Consider the following 15,673-nt stretch of genomic DNA (forward strand, 5'->3'; position numbering starts at 1 on the left):
GGGTGCTCCGAGCCGTGTCATTGGTGCCCACATGAATAAGGAGCATGGGGTAGTGGTCTGTGGGCCAGAGGAGCTGCGGGATCCTCTCTGCAATGTCTCAGATGCGGGCCCCCGGGAAGCAGCAGACTTCCCGGGCTAAGGGGTTCGGGCAGCAGATTGCCCCCTCAGTGTGCCGCAGGATGGAGTCTCCCACAACAAACACCTTACGCTTTGTTTTTGGGAGAGCGGGGCCAGTAGCTGCGGTCGAGCCTGGATTGCCTGCGGGAGCTGGCAACTGCATGGGCTCTGCTGGGGCTGCAAGAGGTGCGAACCTGTTGCTAAGCTGCGGCGGGGCAGGGGCCTTGGTGCAGCGGGCCTTGAGGCCCTTGACCACCTTGGTCCATGCACCTGACTGGGCAGAGCGGGAGGTCCCAGAGTCCTCCTCAGTCGTGGAGGGAGACGGAGCTCTCCCCTGTGGCTCCCGGGGGAGAGAAGGGCCTGGCAGTAGGAGTCTATCTCCCGATGATCTCCCAAGGTCCCTTCCAGCCCTAATGTCTATGAAATCTATGAGAGTACGGGTCCTGGGACATAGTGGGGGAGTCTTCCTTTCTATAGACTCCATCCCCTGTCCCAATCCAAGTAAACTCCACCTACACAGAAGAGTCCCCAGAGAAATCCCAGCAGCAGGGCAGGATGCAGAGCACAGAGCGAGTCGGTCTGAAGGAGCGTGCAAGCAGACTCCTGTTCTTATCTAAGCCCCTAGGTGCTGCTCTGTAGCAAGGTAGCACCAGGTCATTTCCCCAGTGCCATGTGGAATGGCACAGGCATGGGGTGTGCATGACCATGCTCAGCCTGGCCCTACCTCCTTCCTGGGCACTCACGAGCTCTCATGCTGTCCAGGGCACTTGCCACGCCATCAAGAGGCTGGAAAAAGTCCTCGCCATATTGCAGCTCTGTGGTGGGCCCCACCTGGTTGTCGTGGGCCACTATATTGATGTGCGGATTCATGCGCCTCACTGCCTCTGCTGCCACCTCTGATTTCAGCTTCTGCAAGAGGAATGCAACCAAGATTCTGGATGGGGGTGGACGGATGGTCCTGTCCTAGCTAGGTTTGGAAGGTGAAACAGAATCCCCCATCCCTCCCACTGGTGCAGCAGGCCCAGTGTCCCAGAGAAAGCCAGCCCGTTGTAGAGGCCAGGGAGCTCCTTATCTACCTCTGGGCTCCTGCCCACACAGCTCTATGGCTCCTGCCACAAGCCCAGGCGCTGGTAACAGTGATGTGCCATCCTAACAGAGCTGGCTGGTTTCCAGTCACTTTGCATGGCCAAACAGGTGGGAAAGGGCCAGCACCAAGTTCCTAACAGGGACTGCTGGCTGCAGGCAGAGAAGCCCCTGCTTTGGCCCCAGATCCTAGTAAACACAGGAATCTGGTCCCCCTCCCCAAGTCTGTCCCCTTCACTCCTTGCTTTCCAGACCACGCTGCTGGTGCAGGATGGCTCCCTGCAGAAACTGGGCAGGAGGAAGACTGTGGTGATTTGGGCAGCTAGAGCTGACAAGGACATGGGAGCTCCCTCTAGTTGGTATTTGGGCTCCCCTACCCTCACTCTAAGGGTTCAGTCAGTGCTTCCTGAAAGCCACATGATGCAGGCAGCAGGTGCTGAAGCAGATCATCATTGTCTGTGGGGCTTTTTCAGCCCTGGGCTGGGAACCAACTCTAAGACTGCTTATGTGGGGGAGCAACACTGGTAGAGCTGGGTGAAGGGGAGCCCAGAGCTGGGCCAGCAGGGGTCTGTAGGTCATAAGAGAGAAGCACCGGCACAGCAGGTTGGCAGGGAACAGTTGCACCATGCCTGGCTTAGTTGTCTGTCTACTGACTGGGTACTTACAGGCCTGGATGGGTAAACCCTTGCCCCTGCCCATGGCAACTGCTTTGGGCCTCAGCACCCATGCACATGCTCTCTGGTACCTCAGCCCTGCAATCACTCACAGATACATCCCAAGGCCGGAAGAGAAACTGCCGGTTGAGGTTGGAGCGCTCAATGGTGTCCATGTCAGTCACTGTGATGCTTCCACCCCTGCCAGCAGCTAGCCCCATCATTGCAAAGTTCTTCAGCAGCTCACAGCCAATGGCACCAGAGCCCACCTAGCACACAGGCACAGTCAGTGGGGCCGTGCCTGCACCATGAAGAAACTGGCTATCGAGAGCTGACCATACTACTCCCATCTCCTTCTCCCCCGCCCCACCCCCAACTTCCTCACTCCCCTCCCACCCTATCCACTCTGCCCTCCTTGCACACTCCAGATTCCTCCCCCAAACACTGGCTCCAGCCACATCTCCAGCATAGTAACCATCCCAGATTGGGTGCTACAGCACCTGCTGCTGGTAGGGAGTGGGAAATGTCTGCACTGAAACAGGCTGGACGCTTGGGCAACACATGGAGAAGAGACTGCGCTGACTTCTAGCTGGCATCTAGGTCAGGCAAAATGTGGAATGACTGTGGGATTCCCCCCCCCACTACCAAGAACAAGCTCTTTCCTATCCTGTCAGTGGGTCAAGCTGCCCTCAGGGCATCCCTCCAGAAGGTTGAAAGGAATCCTGAGTTTAGGATCCCACTCATCCTTTCCCTCTGAGGCCTAGGGTGAAGCTAGTTAGCACCTCAATACCCACAGAATAAGCAGCTATAACATTCAACTGTAGCTGGTTCTGGCCCTGGTGTGGAGCCAGCAGATTGGGACAAGGTTTTCACTGCCTTTTTGAGTCAGCTGGAGGTTGACTGACCCACGGCAGAACCTTTTCCTCAGGCATAGCAGCTAGTTCCCTGACCCCGGCCAGCATTGCAAGGGTAACGGCAAAAGCCCCTGTTCTGTCTTTGCTGTGTCCCTGCCCTCTGCTCACCACAAAGTATTTCTGCTGGCCCAGCCTCTCCTGGAAATTGGCCCCAAATACAGCAATTTGTCCATCATAGCGGCAGCCACGCTGTTGGGGATAGAGGCAGACATGCTGTTAGGGATTCCTTGTCCATGCCCAGATCCCACAAGACTAGAGAGGGTGGCAGAGCCAAAGCCCTTCTCCCAATTGGGTCAGGAGAATGGACACAGTGGCTGGGGCAGCTGGAAACAGTACTCACTGGAGCACAGGATTCCTCGGTCAGTGATGCAGCTCCATCCTTGGGCAGGCATTCCAGGGCATCAAAGTACAGCCACTGTGCCAGTGGGAGGAACTTCCCTGAGGCAGCCTGGGAACAGCAAGATGGGCTTTGTCAGCTCCTTCACAGCACCACACTATAAAGTACTAGCAAGGGCTGATAGCAGAGACCCTGCAGGAATACCTTAGTGCACTATATCAGAATCACCGATGGAGGAGCAGTGCCTGGCAGGCACTAACAGGACTTTACAGGCAGGAATGGCCCAAGCCCCCACCCAGCACACACTAGCCCTGTAGCCTGTGAACACTGGCCACACGAAGACCGTCCTCAAGGCTTTGGGGGTGTTCAGGGACTCAAATGATCACTGCTTGGGGGGTCCCAGTAGATGGGGACAGCTATTGCCAAAGCATCTTGGGGACAAAGGCCATTGGCAAGGTTGGGGGCAGGAATCAGGGTCCCCCCCATGCTCTGCCCATTGAGTGCCTTGTCCATTCTCTCAAAGGGGGCCAGTGGCCCTGGAAGTGTGGGTGTCATATAAATGGCACAGACCCTGGAGTCTAGGCCATGAGGTTCTCATTCCTGTGAATAAATTACTCACTACCCCTATAGCTGAGCCCTGCACGTTGCATCCTGACAATCTATCAGACGATATGAAGTTCACTAGGATTTGAGGGACACATTAGGGAGCCCGGGGCTGGCAGTGGGGTGGCAGATCAGGAGTAAGGGTCGCCAACAGAACTAGCAAATCAGTCCAGGGCAGGGCTAATGAGGGTTGTGGGTCAGGAGCACTGGCAGAGCCCTTCCTGGCTGAGCACTGAGCTTCCAGCTCTGGCAGTGAGGGAGGGGCTAATGCAGCCCTGAATTCAGGTCTGAGCAAAACAAGTTCCCCATTTCCCTCCCCCATGGATCCTCTAGAGCCCTTACGTTTTGCTGACCAGACACTCCCAGGGCAGGGCATGGAATCAGCCAGTCAGGGCTAGGTTGGAGTCTGTGCTGGGGACCACTGGGTTGGGCCCAGGATACATCTAGGGATGCAGACTGGCACATGGGCTAACTCCTCCATGGTACCTGACACCAGATGCCCTCCCAGGAGACCAGTGCGCAGCTAGGCAGAGCCCTGGGTCTGGTCCCAAATAGATCAGATCCAATCTCTGTGATGGTGCATGACAGAAAAGCTAATAGACCTGGCTTGTCTCCAAATGTCTTGGCCAGCCATGAGCCCCAAGCATCAATCTCTCCAGCTGCTCCATGGAGCTACCTGCTGAGGTCCCACTGCTGTCAGGAAGGCCTAAGCACAGCAGCTCAAAACCCACTGGACTAGGTCTGGGGAAGCTGAGCCCCTCATTCGCTCTTTTCTCACCTATAAAACCAGACAGGACCATTTGAGTAGAATCCTAACAAGCCTTCTCTGCCCTCACTATCCCATATACAGGGAGTGCAATCAGTCTAGTCTGGCTACAGCCCTATTGGTCTGTCAAACTAGCATGCTCTGGCAGGGTCTCATTTTGGGGATGGTGAGCCACAGCCAGGACTGGGGACAGACTTGCTGAGGCAAGGGTACCACCTCGTGGCTATTTGAGGAATGGCAGAATAGATTTGTACCTTAGGGCTTTAAACTAAGATTCCTAGAGGACCGGAAAACACTGACTGAAGCATGCTTGGGGACCAACATGCAAGGAAGCTCCGTAGATAGGGACACCAGGAGGGCCACTCTCATGGGAGTGGAGGGAATAGTACTCCTTCAGTGCAACAGGATGTTGACAGCCTCAGTAGGACAACTCGGGTGCCTGTACACTAATGCCAGGAGCAGGGGGAACAAGCAGGAGAAACTAGCTCTCCTGCTCTCCAGTAGCCATTACAATCTAGTAGGGATTACAAAGACCTGGTGGGACTCCTTCACACAACTGGAGCATAGCCACAAAGGGTTATGCCCTGCATAGAAGGGATCAAGTAGCAAAAAAGGTGTAGGTGCAGCTCTCTATGTGAAGGAGCAATACACCTCCTTGGAGGCCAACATCAGCTCCAAACATGAATGACTTGAAACCCTCTGGGTCAAGCTGCAGCGGGGAGGAGGGTGGTGAAAGAGATTTAACTGTAGGTGTATACTACAGATCTCCAAACGAGGGCAAGGAACTTGATCTACAGTTCGCCCAAGAACTAGCAGAGGCTGCGCGAGCACGGGACACGGTTGTCATGTTCAAGTATCCAGACGTCTCTTGGGAGGAAAACTCAGCCAAGTGGGATCAGTTGCACTCCTTCCCGACCTGCATCAAAGAGCTTTTCTTGACTCAGGAGGTACACAGGCCAACCAGAGGTAACACTCTTCTTGGTCCTGGCAAAAGGAGACGACCTGGTGACCAACTTAAACAGAGGGCAGCCTGGGCCACAGTGACCATGAAACCATTCATGGCCCAACACAAGGCAGATAAATCAGACAGCAGGCTTGAAGTTTTGGATTTCAGAAATGCAAACTTCAACAAGTTCAGGTCACTAATAGAGAATGTGCTGAGGGACCAGGGACCAAAGGCAAAAGGAGCATGTGAACAGTGGTCGTTCCTAAAGGACACGATTCCTTCAAGCACAAAGGAAGTCCATTCCCATGCAGAGGAAATGGAGCAAAAGGGCTGGGAAGCCTTCTTGGCTAAACAGAGAAATCCTGATCCTCTTAAGAAAAAAGAAAGAGTTATACAGTCAATGGAGGCTAGGGACAGCACCCAAGGAGGACTATATAGCAATGGCCCACACTTGTAGGTATCAGATTAGAAAAGCTTAGGCAGCAACTAAACTAAAACTAGCTATGGTAATCAAGGACAAGAAGTCCTTTTTAAGGTATGTATGGAATGGGAGTGTGGGGCGTTACTCAACAACTCAGGACAGCTAGTCACTAGCACTCAGGAGAAAACTGAACTCCTGAATGACTACTTTGCTTCAGTCTTTCCTGGGCCAAGGGGAAAATGATGTCAACTAGGGTACAGAATGAGCAGGGTTCAAATGACTGCCTTCCAACTATTGCCATAAAACTGTGAGATCAATTAAAGAAACTGGACATATATAAGTCTTCCAAAATTCATGGTGCTCTGGAGAGGTCCCCGAGGACTGGAAGAGGGCCAATGCTCATCATCAAGAAGGGGAGGAGGGAGGACCCAGGTAACTATAGGCCAATTAGCCTAACTTCTATCCCCTGGAAAAATGAATTAAGGAGTCGATGCGCTATAGGGCTTGCAGAAGGTAGGATTCTGAATGACAGCCAGCATGGCTTTGACGCGGGCAGGTCTCATCTGACCAACCTCATCTCCTTTTACAATCAGGTAACTCGCCACCTGGATAAGAGAGAGGAGGTTGACATTATATACCTCGGCTTCCAAAAAGCTTTTGATTTGCTATCCCATGATGTTCTTGCAAGAATATTGGAAGACTGTGGGCTTAACTACAAGACAGTCAGGTAGGTAGTAAAACGCTGTAGGGTAGGACCCAGAGAGTTCTAATGAATGGATGTGTGTCATCTTGTTGGGAAGTGGCTAGCGGTGTCCTGCAGGGCTTGGCCCAGTGCTATTCAACATCTTCAAAAATGATTTGGATATGGGGGTGAAGAGCTCACTGGCCAAGTTCACAGACAATACCAAGTTATGGGGAAGCGTGGTCATGCTTGAAGACAGGCTGCAGACAGAGGAGGACCTAGACAGGCTTGCAAGTTGGGCGGACCAGAACCAGATACATTTCAGTGTTGAGAAATATAAAGTGCTCCACATAGGGATGAACAACTCCCTGTACATCTACAGGCTTGGAAACGCCAACCTGATCAGCACTACGAATGAAAGGGACCTGGGGGTAATAATAGATCACAGTATGAACGTAAGCCAGCAGTGTGACACTGTAACCAGCAGGGCTAACAAGACCCTAGCACGCATCAATCGATGCATCTCCAGCAAAACAAAAGAAGTGATTCTCTCACTCTACTCAGCATTGGTGAGACCGCAGTTGGAGTGTACTACATCCAGTTCTGGGCACTGCACTTTAACAAAGATGTGGTAAAGCTTGAGAGAATCCAGAGAAGGGCCACCCGTATGATCAGAGATTTGCATGGCAAGCCATACGAGGAAAGGCTGAGGGGTCTGGGACTCTTTACCCTAAAAAAGAGAAGGCCGAGAGGGAACTTGGTAGCAGCTTACTGCTACCATCAGGGGCATACATCAAGGGCTCAGTAAACAACTGTTCACCAGGGCACCCTTGGAGAAAACTAGGAGTAATAGGTCACAGACTCCTGGAAAACTATTTCAGGCTCAACATTAAGAAAAACTACTTCACAACTAGGGTGTCCAGACTGTGAAATAAGCTCCCTCCAGAGGTGGTACAATTGCCGACCCTGGAAATCTTTAAGAGGAGACTGGACAGTCGCCTTGCTGGGGTCACCTGACCCCCGCTGTCTTTTCTGCTTGGTGCAGGGGGCTGGACCCGATGATCTTCTGAGGTCCCTTCCAGCCTTACAATCTATGAGTCTATGAATCTTACGGACTAACCCCAGTAGAAATACACACATGCACACAGCGTACATGCAACATATTTTGTGAGCAGAAGCTCACTTCATCACACATTGCGAGGCAGAAAGAGTATAAGGAGAGAGAAACTACAAGGGAAGGACAGGAAGGGAGTAGTACTGGGGGAGAGAGACAGACAGACAATAAACCCATGGGGCAAAAGGAGTCCCCGAAGCTAATCCAGGTAACTGTAAAGTTGCAAGTGAATGTATCTCAGATGTTACAATCCATGTTATTCAGTCCAGTGATGACACGTTCAGTTTTAGTGTTAGGGCACAGAAGGTATTTGGGTCCATTACAAGCCTTGGTACTCTGGTAAGACTGGCAGTTAGGTAGCCTGTTCCATGAGAGATGCTATTTGACATTGGTGGGCTGTCTAAAAGCCAGGACAGGTTTGTCCTCAAGGGCTACCTTGAGATGGTCTTTTTCCAGGAGGGACTGGAAGTCATTAATGATCTATCTAAGGTGTTCAAGCCAGAGGCTGTAGGTGGTAGCAACCAGAAGAACTGTTATCCTTGTCCTGGGTTAGTATCATAACAGGTCAGAGCAGGGTCTGAGTCTGGACAGGTTCAGGGGTGTATTGCTACTGCAGGAATCCCTGCTCTAGACCCTTACGGTGTGTATTCTGGTTGGTGGGATCAGAGCAGATATAGATACAGCTGTAATGTAGAGCTTGGCTGTAGACAACTGATTCAGTCATGTGCTTTTATCATAAGCATGAAAGCAGCTTGGTTTCTGATACAATGTGATGGCAATGTGGCTGGTGAAAATACTGACTGTACTAAGACATGAATTTGGTGTGTGGAAATTGCTAGTTTGATGGAGGGTGGAAGTCACTAAATTCTTGGTGAAATTTCTATAGAAATTCCTTTCCGTGTCCATACAATGAAGATGTCATCGATGCATCTTAGGTAGATCACAGGGATAAAAGGTCAGCTGTGGAGGAAGTGGACTTCAAGGCCTGTCATAAATATTTTGGCATACCAGGAGGCCATACATGTGTCCATGGTAGCCATTCGTTTGTACGTATAGGAAACCCCCAAACCTAAACTATAGATTTAATAGCTTTCATAGACACTAGGGCTGGAAGGGACCTCGGAAGATCAAGTCCAGCCCCCTGCCCCAGGGGCAGGAAGTCAGCTGGCGTCAAAGGATCCCAGCAAGATAAGTGTTCAAATGTTTCTTAAAGGAGTCCAGAGTAGGTGCTTGGACCACCTCTGGAGGGAGTCTATTCCAGGCCTTAGGGGCTCAAACAGTAAAGAAGTGTTTCCTTATGTCCAGCCTAAAACGGTCTTGGAGGAGTTTGCGACCGTTTGACCCTGCCATCCCTTGGAGCGCTCTGGTGAACAGCCATTCCCCCAGATCCTGATGCACACCCCTTATATACTTATAGGCAGCCACCAGGTCACCCCTGAGCCTGTGCTTTTCCAGGCTGAAGAGTCCCATGGCTCTCAGCCTCTCATCATAAGGCCTGTTTTCTTGTCCTTTGATCATGTGCGTGGCTCTCCTCTGGACTCTCTCAAGCTTTTCCACATCCTTTTTGAATTGTGGAGCCCAGAACTGGATGCAGTACTCCAGCTGCGGCCTCACCAAGGCTGAGTACAGTGGGAGGATGACATCCTGAGATTTGCTTGAGAAGCATCTATGGATGCAAACCAGAGACTAGCTATGTGCACGGACAGCACAAAAGCTTAGTTGAAATGGAAGCAATTTTTTCATCAGGAATAATGTCCTTTATGGCTTTAATCAATATTCATGGGGGATACTGATGAACAGAGATGTGACATCCACAGCAACAAATATGGTATTAGCTGGAAGCTTGTCAGCAAACCAGTTTCTTTAAGAAATCTGTGGTGTCTTCCAAATAGCCGGCAGCTCCAGTGGCATATGAGAATGGGATAGAGTCAATATAGCTAGAAGCTCCCTCTGTGATTGTGCCAATGCCAGAGACAATGGGGTACTCTGGATTGCCAGGTTGGTGGATTTTGGGTAGTAAGAAAAAGTTGCCTGGCCTAAGTTCTTGAGAAGTAGATGCAAGTGAAAGCACCTCTGTGTTTCTAGAGGTGGCTTCCTCCTGATACTGTGTGATGAGGTTCTCTGTCAAGAGTTGACAAAAACTCTGTTTTGGAAATTTGTATCTTGGCTTCCTTGTATATAAACTGTTTTGGCCATGACGACAGGCCCTTTATCAGCCTGTTGTAAGACAAGGTCTGGGTTGTTTTAAGGCTGAATACGCTTTTCCATTTTGCAAGACTGAGATTGAAAAGAAACAGCAACTTTTAGATTACAAATTTCAGGGTAGGTATGGTGGCAGAAACCATTTATATACAGGTTCCGAACAGGGCTGCAGCCCTCAGCTGGAGTTTAGAAGCTATCCTTCTTGTGCTCTACAGCTGTATGTTCTGGTATCAGATTGGTCACTGCTACTGTTTTGGAAATATTCCCTCAGTCTTAGGAGGCAGAAAAAAAGCTTTAAGGTCTCCATACAGCTGCACTGTATTTAGTTGTGAAGTAGGGTAGTAAGAAAGACCATGGGAGAAAACAGACACTTCCACTGGATTAAGTATGCGGATGGATAAGTTGAGTACATTACTGTGGATTGTAGGGTTGTTGGATCATTTAAATTTGAAAAAGTTTTGTTTTTTCCTTCTTTAAGGAACCAGGTTCATTCTTCTTTGAGGAAAGAGGTGTTCCTGAAGCCCAGAGCAGAACAGAGGCCTCTGCAGAAACAGGCACAAGGGGTGTGTGAAGTGGGCAGTATTCAATTTGGATTTGGCCCAATTCGGGGGACAGTGACTTGATTTGCTGATTCAGATCACTGTCTTAATTCAATTAGGCTGAATCTGAAGATTCACTTCTGATTAGGAGAATCAGTGATTCGGCCATAGACACAGCTTTATGTTTTTCCTATGTATCTTAAGGTACAAGGCGTGGCTTGTGAACACTGCAATGGTGGGGCAGATGGAGCGTCCCCTGTGCACTCAGCGGCAGACCCCTGCTGTGCCCCCTGGCTTGGTGATCAGCCACGGAGGGACCCTGGGTGTCCCCTCAAAACCCAGGAGGCACCAGTCACTGAGCCAGGGGGCAGAGGAGGTTCCCTGTGCTCTTGGCGGCAGACCGGGAAGTGGACCAGAAGTACTTTTGTTCCACTTCTGGGTCCACCACCAAACATGTGGGGGACTCCCCCACAGTCCCATGGGATGCTCCATCCACCCTACTACCTCAGCATTCACAAGCCAGGCCTGCTACCTTGAGGTATGTAGAAAAAACATATAAAACTGTGTATACGGCCGAATTGTTGAATCTTTCCAAACTGAATCAGAGACTTCCGATTCGATTCAGAGAGATTAATGAGTCATAGATTCATAGACACTAGGCCTGGAAGGGACTTTGGAAGATCATCGAGTCCAGCCCCCTGCCTGAGGGGCAGGAAGTCACCAGGGATCATAGGATCCCAGCAAGATAAGCATCCAAATGTCTCCTGAAGGAGTTCAAAGTAGGTGCTTGAACCACCTCCGATGGCAGGCTGTTCCAAACCCTGGGGGCTCAGACAGTAAAGAAGTTCTTCCTTATGTCCAGCCCGAAACAGACATGGAGGAGTTTGTGATGTTTGCCCTTGTCACCTCTTGGGGTGCTCTGGTGAACAAACGTTCCCCCAGTTCCAGTGGTCACCCCGATATACTTACGGGTGGCCACCAAATCGCCACTGAGCCTGTGCTTTTCCAGGCTGAAGAGTCCCATGGCTCTCAGCCTCTTGTCATCAGGTCTGTTTTCCTGCCCTTTGATCACACGCATGGCTTTTCTCTGCACTCTCAAGCTTCTCCACATCCTTCTTGAATTGTGGAGCCCAAAACTGGACGCAGTACTCCAGCTGCGGCCTCACCAAGGCTGAGTACAAGGGGAGAATGACGTCCCGGGATTTGCTTGAGAAGCATCTAGGGATGCAAGCCAGCGTTTTGCTCACTTTACTAGCTGCAGCATCACATTGAAGGCTCATGTTCATTTTGTGGTCAATTATGACCCCCAAGTCCCTTTCGTCTGTAGTGCTAGCCAGCGTAGTACTGCTAAGTCTATAAAGATGCTGCAAGTTTTTCTTCCCAAGGTGGAGAACCTCGCATTTTTCAGTGTTAAACACCATCAGGTTCTCATCCACCCATTTCCTGAGCCTGCTGAGGTCAGCCTGGATCGCCCTCCTGTCCTCAGGTGTGGTGCTTTACCTCAGAGTTTGGTGTTGTTGGCAAACTTGGCCAGTCCACTTCTGACACCAATGTCCATATCATTAATGAAGATGTTGAATAGTGTAGGTCCAAGGACAGAGCCTTGAGGGACCCCACTGGTCACAGGGCACCACAATGATTGACTTCCATCAACCACCACCCTCTGGGTCCTACCACAGAGCCAGTTCCCCAGCCAGTAGATTGTGGTGGACTGGAGGCCGCAGTAAGCCAGTTTTGCCAAGAGGCGATCATGGGATACTAAATAGAAGGCTTTTTTAAAGTCAGGGTATATGACATCAATCTCTTCTCCCTTGTCCAGGTGATAGGTCACCTGGTCGTAAAGGAAATGACATTGGTCAAGCAAGACCTACCCACAACAAACCCGTGCTGGCTATACCTCAGAAGGTTGCTGTCAGCCACTCCATTAAGGATGGCCTCTTTGATAATCTTTTCTAAGACCTTCCCCAGGATAGAAGTCAGGCTGATGGGCCTGAAGTTTGCCGGATCCACTTTCCTCCCTTTCTTGAAGACAGGCATCACATTGGCCTTCTTCCAGTCTTCGGGCACTTCGCCTGAGCACCAGGAGTTCTCAAAGATCCATGCCAGGGGCTGAGCTATGATGCTAGCCAGTTCCTTGAGTACCCTGGGGTATAAACAGTCAGGGCCAGCTGACTTGAAGGCGTCCAGCCTCTCAAGATGTTCCTTCATGAGGTCAGCATTGATGGAGAGCAAGGAATCTCCCTCACCCCGTCCCGTAATGGGCAGGGGCATCCCATGGTACTGGTGAAAGACAGATGCAAAGTACCCATTTAGCAAGTTTGCTTTTTCTTGAGTGTTGGTGGTCAGTTATCCCATCTGGTTTAGCAGGGTTCAATGTTGCACTTGCTTTTCCTCCGGCTCCCTACATATCTAAAAAAGGACTTTTTATTGTCCCTGATATTTGTAGCTAATTGGAGTTCCGTTGCAGCCTTGGCTTTCCTGGTTCTCTCTCTGCAGGTCCAGACCAGTGCAGAATATTCCTCCTTGGAGGTGGATCCAGCCCTCCATCCTTTGTAGGTCTGTCTTTTTAGACGCAGGAAGTCTGCTAGTTCCCTGGAGAGCCAACGGGGCTGCTGTGCCCTTTTGCTGCCTTTCCTCCGAGATGTAATAGACTTTGCTTGCGCATCCAGGATTGTTTCCTTGAGGAGCAACCACTCATCCTGAACTCCCACCCCCTTTGGGCTGCGGTCCTTTAGGGCCTGACAAGCTTCTTGAACTTGTCAAAGTCAGCTTTCCTGAAGTCAAGGACTTTTGTATTGCTGACTGACTTGCAGATGGTGAAGGTGATCAGCTTGTAGTCACTGTCATCCAGCTTCCCTTCAATCATTAGGTTGCTGATTAGGTCATCCCCAGTTGCCAGTGCCAGGTCAAGCAGCGCTTTACCTCTTGTCGGCCCATAGGACTTCCTGTGTGAGATGGAGCTCATCCATGCGTGAGAGAAAGCTTTGCCATCACTCAGATTTGGCCGAGTGCTCTTCCTATGAGATGTCTGGGTAGTTGAAGTCTCCCATGACAACCAGACACCAGAAGCATGCAGCCTCAGCCAATTCCCTGGTGAACTCCTGGTCAAGGTCTTGATCCTGGGTGGGAGGTCTGTAGTAGACTCCCACCATTGTGTCCCCTGTGCTGTGTTCCCCAAGAATTTTAACCCAGAGGGTCTCCAGTCATCCACCTTGGGCACCAATGTCACCTTGCAGGGACGCGTAGCTTTCCTTGACATACAGAGCTACACCTATGTCCCTTTTGTCCACTTGATCTCTCCTGTACAGGGGTATAGCCATCTATACTTGTGCCCCAGTCATGGGTGGAGTCCAACCAAGTCTCTGTTATCGCTATGACGTCGTAATTATTTGTGTTAAGCAGGACAAGCTCCTCCTGTTTATTTCCCAAGCTCCTGGCATTTGTGTACAGGCACGTAAGTGTCTCTTTGGGGGCCCTTGCCTTGCCTACAGCTTGCTCCAGGGCTGGGGCAGGGGGTGGGCTCTGTTAAGCTCCTTGGCCTGCTGGCTGTGCAAGGGTTGCTCAGTGGGCCAGCAGTGGCAGTAGTCCTTCATCAGGCTTAGTTTAAAGCCCGGTGGAGTAGATCAGCCAGTGTGGCTGAGAAGAGCCTCTTCCCCAGCAGAGAGAGGAGGCCATCCCTTCCCAGCAGCTCACTGCCTCTCTCACCAAAGAGCAGACTGTTGTCATGGAAGCCAAACCCTTCCTGATGACATCAGCGCTGCAGTCGTTGGTTCACTATCTCAATCCTCCTCTCCCTCCTCAGACTGTAGCCGGAAACTGGGAGGATCAATGAAACCACCACCTGTGCCCCCCAACCCCTTAAAGCCTTGCTCCCAAATCCCTGTAGTGCTTCATGACCCAACTGGGAGCGCTCCAAGCCATGTCATTTGTGCCCACATGGATAAGGAGCATAGGGTAGTGGTCAGCAGGTCAGAGGAGTTCAGGAATCTTCTCCACAATGTCTCGGATTCAGGCTCCCGGGAAGCAGCAGACTTCCCAGGCTAAGGGGTCGGAGCGGCAGATTGTCCCCTCAGTCCCCTTCAGGATGGAGTCTCCCATGACAAACACTTTGTGTTTTGTCTTAGGGAGAGTGGGGGTCTCCTAATTCGATTCAGATTCAGCCACCAAATTGGGCCGAATCTCCTCCAAATCAAATCGGCAACCAAAACTTTGCACAGCCCTAATAAGCACCGCTCATTCTGCTCACTTGTCCACACCCATTCTACATCTTGCTGGCAGAGCTTTACACTCAGCACCCACGTGTAGCCCAGCTCCTCTGCCATGCTATCAGCAAACCTCAGGACAGGTGCCTTCTTAGGACAGAAGGGGAGGTCTACAGGAAGTAATGTCTAGACCCTACAACCCTGCTTGCTCACCTTCAGCACTTCCTGGGCAGCCAGGCCCCCAAAAAGGGCAGCAATGGGGCTCAGCTCTCCAGCACTCACACTGGCAAATGCCCGCACCAGATCCTCTTTCAGTGGCTCCTGTCGCACATTCAGGTCCTGAGCCAGCTTCAGCAACCGCTCAGCATCCACCTAGAGAACAGACGTGCATCAAATGTAGATGGAACATGGACCTCCACTAGGAGGGCACAGACAAGGCATAGACCCTGCTGGGCAGGGGCAGGCATAGGCACAGGCCAGTTGATAGCTAGGCACATACAAGGGTAGATGGTGCATGCATCCTGGGTAAAGCATGCTAGGCAGAGCTAGAATGCCCACTGAGAAGAGGAACAAACCCCACTGTGCTGACAATGTGGCTAGGAAATGCCAGGGCACAAATGACCCAGAACCCAATGGGGCAGCAGCCCTGCAAGAGGTAGACAGGGCCCAGTGTAGCAAGCCCTCACCTGCACTCTTGGCTGGGGAAGTCGGCTCTGCTCCTTGCAGAAGACATGCAGTGCCTGGAATGCCAGGTGCAGGCTCTGGTAGCGCTGCTGCTTCTCAGGGTCTGCATCTTTGATCTCCAGGTTGGCCAGGGCTGCTCTCAGAGGCTCCTGTGGGTAGAGAAGTCAGAGTACTCTACAGGTGGGTTCTGCACTAAGGATCTGAGTACAGGGCCAAAGCAGCACCTGGGCACTCTCAGTATTGTATGAAGATTGAGGTAAAAGGGGGAAACAAAGCGGCTGTCCCAGTGGGTGCCTGCTATAAAGGGGAAGAGATGGACAAGATTTTTTGTAAACAACTAACTGAATTAGCACCCAGAGAGTTGTGGTGGATGGGTCGGTTTCGACCTGGAAGAGTGTGGGCAGTGGGGT

General features: G+C 51.3%; 1 protein-coding gene across 4 annotated transcripts in view; it reads right to left on the minus strand.

The window, feature by feature from the left end:
- The window catches only part of UBA7 (ubiquitin like modifier activating enzyme 7), a 42,691-nt gene that overhangs the window by 20,631 nt on the left and 6,387 nt on the right, over positions 1 to 15,673 (minus strand). For 3 of the 4 annotated variants that reach the window (XM_019547501.1, XM_019547503.1, XM_019547504.1), the window contains exons 9-14: positions 15,266 to 15,412; positions 14,793 to 14,951; positions 3,108 to 3,215; positions 2,876 to 2,956; positions 1,967 to 2,122; positions 861 to 1,026 (exon numbers count right to left, since the gene is read on the minus strand). In XM_019547501.1, the coding sequence (XP_019403046.1) occupies positions 861 to 1,026; positions 1,967 to 2,122; positions 2,876 to 2,956; positions 3,108 to 3,215; positions 14,793 to 14,951; positions 15,266 to 15,412 (817 nt within the window). The remainder of the gene's footprint in view (positions 1 to 860; positions 1,027 to 1,966; positions 2,123 to 2,875; positions 2,957 to 3,107; positions 3,216 to 14,792; positions 14,952 to 15,265; positions 15,413 to 15,673) is intronic. The other variant, XM_019547502.1, reaches the window with a different exon arrangement.

The sequence above is a fragment of the Crocodylus porosus genome, unplaced genomic scaffold (assembly GCF_001723895.1).
Source record: "Crocodylus porosus isolate Cpor-Errol unplaced genomic scaffold, CroPor_comp1, whole genome shotgun sequence".
In the NCBI taxonomy this organism is placed as follows: domain Eukaryota; kingdom Metazoa; phylum Chordata; order Crocodylia; family Crocodylidae; genus Crocodylus; species Crocodylus porosus.